At 30.5% G+C, this 6,207-nt stretch overlaps 2 protein-coding genes across 2 annotated transcripts in view; both read right to left on the bottom strand.

The window, feature by feature from the left end:
* Positions 1 to 3,701, bottom strand: part of LOC139426984 (tigger transposable element-derived protein 4-like) — a 5,275-nt gene extending 1,574 nt beyond the window's left edge. Inside the window, exons 1-2 of the mRNA XM_071187257.1 lie at positions 3,438 to 3,701; positions 2,952 to 3,347 (exon numbers count right to left, since the gene is read on the bottom strand). Of these exons, the coding sequence (XP_071043358.1) occupies positions 2,952 to 3,347; positions 3,438 to 3,701 (660 nt within the window). The remainder of the gene's footprint in view (positions 1 to 2,951; positions 3,348 to 3,437) is intronic.
* A 181-nt stretch (positions 3,702 to 3,882) lies between these two features.
* LOC122272202 (tigger transposable element-derived protein 4-like) lies at positions 3,883 to 4,434 on the bottom strand. The gene has a single exon (XM_043055569.1). It carries the CDS (start codon positions 4,432 to 4,434, stop codon positions 3,883 to 3,885), a length of 552 nt encoding a protein of 183 aa, XP_042911503.1.
* Between the last annotated feature and the right edge of the window lie 1,773 nt (positions 4,435 to 6,207).

Raw genomic sequence — 6,207 nt, 5'->3', positions numbered from 1 at the left:
TTTCCCCCTTTTCATGGAATTGCCCAACTACGTTTTTTTTTATTTAAAAATTCACTTTTATAATAGAAAATCGAATAAATAATCAGAGTTCTCAATAGAAACAAAAAAGGGAAGAGTGCTTTCTCCCAGAAAAGGGCACTTAACGCTGTTAAAATTGATCAAATTTGTAATATTATGTAATAACTCAATTTGATCCTCAACAATTTTTAAATTACACTCTTATTCTATTTTACGTGTATATTTCATAAAGTAATACTCACTCATTATCCAAATAAGAGAAAAATTTGTAGTTTATAAAAAATAATTGAAGATATCCTTAAACATAGTCACTGTGCACAATTCAGAAAATAAATAAATAAAATCATCAATTGATAAACAACTTGAAACTTCTTTCTATAATTTGAACTGAAAATTATAGAACAATAAACATTTAAACTTGCATTTTTCAAAAAAAAAATATTTATTTAAATTATAATTTGAAAATTTAAAGTTACTTAATTCATTAATATACCCCCTTCAAAAAAAGAGAAACTTATAAAAATTTAAACAGATGTAGATAAATATTTGTAAATTTTACCAGTGTGCAATTGCTATTAAAATAGTGAATAAATTTTTTTAAATGGAATATGAATAAAAAGGTCTAAGGTATTTTTTCAAAGAGGGCACATCAAAAGACAACTTCTAAAAACGCTTAGGGAGAACACTTAAATAATACTTAAAGTAAACTGTAGCAAAACAGGTTATCTTGCACAATTGTGTAGAAACATTTAACATTTTGATTTACAAAAAAATTCTCAAGATGCACTTTTGATATTTTATGTCCGACAACAAAATACATAATCAATTGTACTTTGCCACTAGGATTTAACCCTTTGACGGTTAGGGAAACGAGCAGTTTTCGTTTTTCTTAATTCAGGCAGTATTAAAAGTAAACAGTAATTGAAAGTGGCAGCTGCTTTCTCCTACCATTCTTCCGAAAATGTCACCCTTCTCTGGCGATGGCGTAGATAGCTCGCCTCACGTGTTTTAAAAATTTCTTAAATTTTTTGTAGTACATAAATAAGTTTTTACGTACTTTAAAATAATTATTAAATAGTTTTTTTTTCCAATGCCCACCTGTGTTAACATCCGTCAATTCAGGCATTTACAGGGCGATTTTGTTGGCCTCTCTTTCAGGAGCACCATATTAGGTGGGCCAACGTCGCTCCCACAGTGAGGACAGATGATAGTACTGAGAAGTAAAGAACATCCATGCCTTGCCCGGGATTCGAACCCAGAACCTTTCTGATGCAAGGACAGTTTTATTAAATACAGTACAGAACCCGTTATCCGGAAATCAGAAAACCGGAAAACCAAAAATCGGAACGAAATTCGATACATTTTCCCGCTATTTTAAAAAAAATAATTTTTTTTTTCCTCATAAGATTTTAGGATTTTTCGTTCTTTTTTGAAAGATGTTTACCTTACCATCATTTTGGTAATAATCAATAGTGTATTACTTCATCGTTTTTTCTTCTTTTTAAGATTATTTCCAATTTTTCTTTTTTTTAGTTGGTTTTAACAATAAGAAAAACGGCTTTTTTTAGCGATTCAGAAAACCGGAAAAATCAGTTATCCGGAATATCGATGGTCCCGATCGTTCCGGATAATCGGTTCCCTACTGTAGTAAATTATAAATGATTATAATCAATTATATAACTAATAAAAGTTAATTATAAATATAAGACAAATATTAAATTGAAAGGACTAAATAATTACAACTAATATAAAATTTCATGAAGCATTTAAATACAGTAATTAAATAAAAATCTTTTTGTACACGCTATAAAAAATTACCGTAATTACCTAAAAATCTTTAACAATCATAATCATCATCATAATTATCTAATTTTCGCTTTTGAGGCATTTTACTTTACAAACACCCTAAAAAATGAGCTAAAATACGCATAAAAAGAACAAGGTAAAAAAAAATTGCCCCTTCATTATAAAAAGAAATTCATGGAACCCGTACTGCCATCTATAGACAGTAAAACTAACTACATTTCGTGAGTAGGATTCGTTTGTAGCATAATCAATGCAGAATAATAATGGCGAACAAGCTCAGCTCGTCAGCGTGCATTGGGGAAAAATTTCACTACGCAAGTAGTGCTCGTTTCTAACCATTTCGGTCGAAATCTTGCTCCTGAGCTTAACTCGTTTGTGCACATTATGAAGATTGATGACTCGTTGTGCACATTATGTGCACACGATTCGATTGGGAGCCGAACTCGTTCATAACCATCAAAGGGTTAACATAATGAAATTATTTTTTATGTTTGAAGCGAAATTCGAAGTCTCATTTGTGTAATCTAATTTGATTTTGAAAATAATAAATATTTTTATTGTAAGTTAATAATTATTTTTACGTCCCACATTATTTACGTCAGACACCACTGCTTTTCTTCTCATTACATTTATTTTTATCTATTTCTGTCTCTTATTTCCCTTTTTCTTTATAAAATGAAGTGAAATATGAATAGAAACCATCTAATTTACAATAATGCATTTCACCTTAGTAATCTAATAAAATTTGCTCAACTATGCTTTAAAATTATTTACATTAAAACTTAAAATTGATCAATGAAGTTCTTATATATATATACAGTGAAACCTCCGTTAAGGGGACACTCTCGGGACCAAAAAAATTATCCGTTTACGAAAGTTGTCCGCTTAGGGGAAGGGTATACATTAATAAAGAATACTCAAGCCATAAATTGTTTTCAGAATAATGGCAATGATTAAAAAATAATAAAATAAGAACTATTCACATTGACATTTATTTAAACATAACGAAATTATAATATTTATGATACAAAAAGAAAAGATTAGATTTAATACATGCCTCTGTTATACTATTATCCAGTTGAAAAGAAAGATGTGATAGAAGTTTGTTTTAAGTGACTGCGACTCACCATATCTTCATAGTACATTTTTAAATCATATAGCATTTTTACACCAATTTCATAATTTCTCGATAAATAAAAATGTCTCAGTTCCTCAATACAAGTTTGAGCATCACTTAAAGTTTTCACTTTTGGTTCGTATTCAGGAAGCAGTTGAGTATCAATGTCTTCATTTTCACTCTCGGCATCAATATTTGTAACCATTTCAACAATTTCGTCCATATTTAAATCATTCTTTTGACATTCAATATTTTCGTCTATTTTTACAAAATCATTACCATTGACAACACTTTCTCCAGTCAAGCGAATCAAATTTGTTAATTCAGAAAAGGTATCATCAGAAATTGTGTCATCGACAACATCGGTAAGGATATTGCATTCTGATGTATCTTTTTTGAAGCCTGCCTTAGTGAATCAGTTTAAAATGGTTGAGCTTTTTACTTTTTTCCAGGTTGCTATTATCCACAAAGAAGCTTGTAAAACATCAATTTTTACGTTTTCTTTATTTGGCCCATCTAAGCTCATAATCAAGTGTTTTGAAATTAGTTGCCGATAAAACACTTTGAAGTTTTTAATAACACCTTGATCAAGTGGCTGGCAAACAGACGTTACATTTAGAGGAAAGAATGCAATTTTCACATTCTTTAGATTATTGTTAGGGGGAGACGCTGCATTATCAAGAAAAAGAACTGTCCTGTTTTTGTGGCCCATTTTTCTATCAAGTTCAAGCAACCACTCAGTCATTAAATCCAGGGTCATCCATGCTCGTCGATTTGCTTTCCGTTGTATTCCAAGCCTAAATAAATACATTACTTTAAAACATCTGGGCTTATTTGATTTCCATTATTCAACGGGGGTTCTTGTTCTCCGGTCATACTTGCGCAAAGTAAAATCGTCAATCTTTCTTTTGGAATTTTACCTCCTTCACACTTTTCACCTTTTAAACACGAAGTTTTTTCCGGTAATGCCCGAAAAAAAGACCAGTCTTATCAGTATTTAATACGTCATCGAGTGCATAGTCCTTCAATAAGGAAGGCAGCTTCTCCAACCATTCTTTAACCATGTCAGTATCCACAGAAGCGGACTCTCCGCTTATTGATTTAAAAGAAATGTGCCTCTTTCTGAACTTTTCTAACCATCCATTAGAAGCTTTAAAATCCTTTATCCCCAATTTCTCAGCTGCCTCTCTAGCCTTTTCCTGTAACATTGGTCCAGATACAGGATATTTTTTGCTTCTAACTTCAGAAAACCAATCAAAAACGCATCTATCAATTTTAAATCCAGGTCCGTTTTCCGAGGATATTCTAATTTGGTTCTTATTTCCATTTTCACACCAAAGTTTCATTAGTTTTTCTCTATTTTTAATGATGTCTGCTGCCTGAGTCTTTCCAATTTTAAAGTGTTCTACCAATTTTCGGACACTGCTTTTTTGATGTTTGGAATACTCTAAAAGTTCAATATTTTCTTTCAATGTTAAAATTTTACGAGGCATAGTTGAACAAGAATAGACTTTCTCAAGAATAAAAAAATCTTTTAAAAGTTCTATCTCAAATACGCTTTCAACAGATGTAGTTACAAAGAAATGAAAATGTTTTTCATTATTATGCAGATATTCAAGTTAGTCATGTGATACAGGAAGGACACTTATATTTCTACGTCATGACCACACTCGGTTTCAATCAATACGTTTATTCCCCCATCACTTGATAAGAAATGTGGTAATACCTCCCTGAAAGTAAACTTCCAGTAATGCATAGAAAAAGGAACAAGACAATGCTTACCTGAAAGACACCAGGCTTATGGAGTTGTATTCACAATCGATCATTTGTTAAGAGTTTGAATAAGTGTTTGATTTATATGAACACCTCCATGACTAAGATTTCTATTCTTTTAACCCAGATGGGATGAGTGCAGGGTACAAACTGAATAGAAGTAGAAAGGAAATTTCAGTGGAGAGGAGGAATTGATAAGAATTAATGTGTCACTTTAACTTGTGGGGTCTCAAGACTGAGCATGTGGGGTCACAACTGTGTAGTCCTGATAAAAAGATCCAAAGATGCCGATGTCTGAAATATTTTACATGAGCAGAATCATTTTCCTTTCTTTCTAGCCAAAGATGAAATCAAAAAGATAAAGAAAGATGACAGGAGAATGATAGTCCTTAGAACTGAAATAACTCAATGTTTTTAGTTATGGATAAGGCAAAAAATTTACATATTCTGAAAAATGTTGGAGAGAGGCATCTTTTTCTTAAATATAATTGTAAAAAAAATTTTTTTTTTCAAATTTAGAAAAAGTAGTGTCCGGTTTGAAGAGGTAGAAAATTACTTTTCAGGGCAAAAATGACTGTCAGCGTCCTGTTAAGGGAGTGTCCGCATTGCGGAGACCATACATAATGGTTTATTCATAGAAGATTCTTGGGGAATTTAAAATATGTCCGTATTTAGAGGCGTCCGTTTTGTGGGAGTGTCCACAACAGGAGGTTTCACTGTATATATATATATATATATATACAGTAGGGAACCGATTATCCGGAACGATCGGGACCATCGCTATTCCGGATAACTGATTTTTCCGGTTTTCTGAATCGCTACAAAAAGCCGTTTTTTTTATTGTTAAACCCAACTAAAAAAAAAAATCTTTAGAAATAATCTTAAAAATAAGAAAAAACGATGAAGTAATACACTAATAATTATTTCCAAAATGATGGTAAGGTAAACATCTTTAAAAAAAAGAAAGAAAAATCGTAAAATCTTATGAGGAAAAAATTTTTTTAAAAAAAAAATGGCGAGAAAATATATTGAATTTCGTTCCGGTTTTTTGGTTCTCCGGTTTTCTGATTTCCGGATAACGGGTTCTATACTGTATATATATATATATATATATTTGACTTAGCTATATTTATTTATAATTTTTATATGAAGTGATTAAGGGTGTGGTAATTATTTAATTTTACTTTTGTTTTGTAATTATTTATTTAAATGCTCAACATGCACATTTCAGTACTTTTTATGTCCTTTATTTCAAGATTGAAAAAAATGTTTCATTCATAAATTTAATAGAGCAATTGTCGTTAAAATTTTTCTGAAACTATGAAAAAATTTTTTTAGACCTTTAAAGGGTATTTGATTTGATATCCAATAAAGATTTAAAAGACAAGCAAAAGTGTTTTTTTACATAAAGTCTGTAGTAGTGATAAGTTATATCTTTTTTAAAAAATAATTTTATATATTTTCAGAAATTACCTTTTTTTATAGAATATTTA

This window comes from Parasteatoda tepidariorum, chromosome X1 (assembly GCF_043381705.1).
Source record: "Parasteatoda tepidariorum isolate YZ-2023 chromosome X1, CAS_Ptep_4.0, whole genome shotgun sequence".
NCBI classification, from domain to species: Eukaryota; Metazoa; Arthropoda; class Arachnida; order Araneae; family Theridiidae; genus Parasteatoda; species Parasteatoda tepidariorum.
The sequence above is the reverse complement of the archived record's forward strand: the minus strand, read 5'-3'. Positions and strand labels throughout refer to the sequence as shown.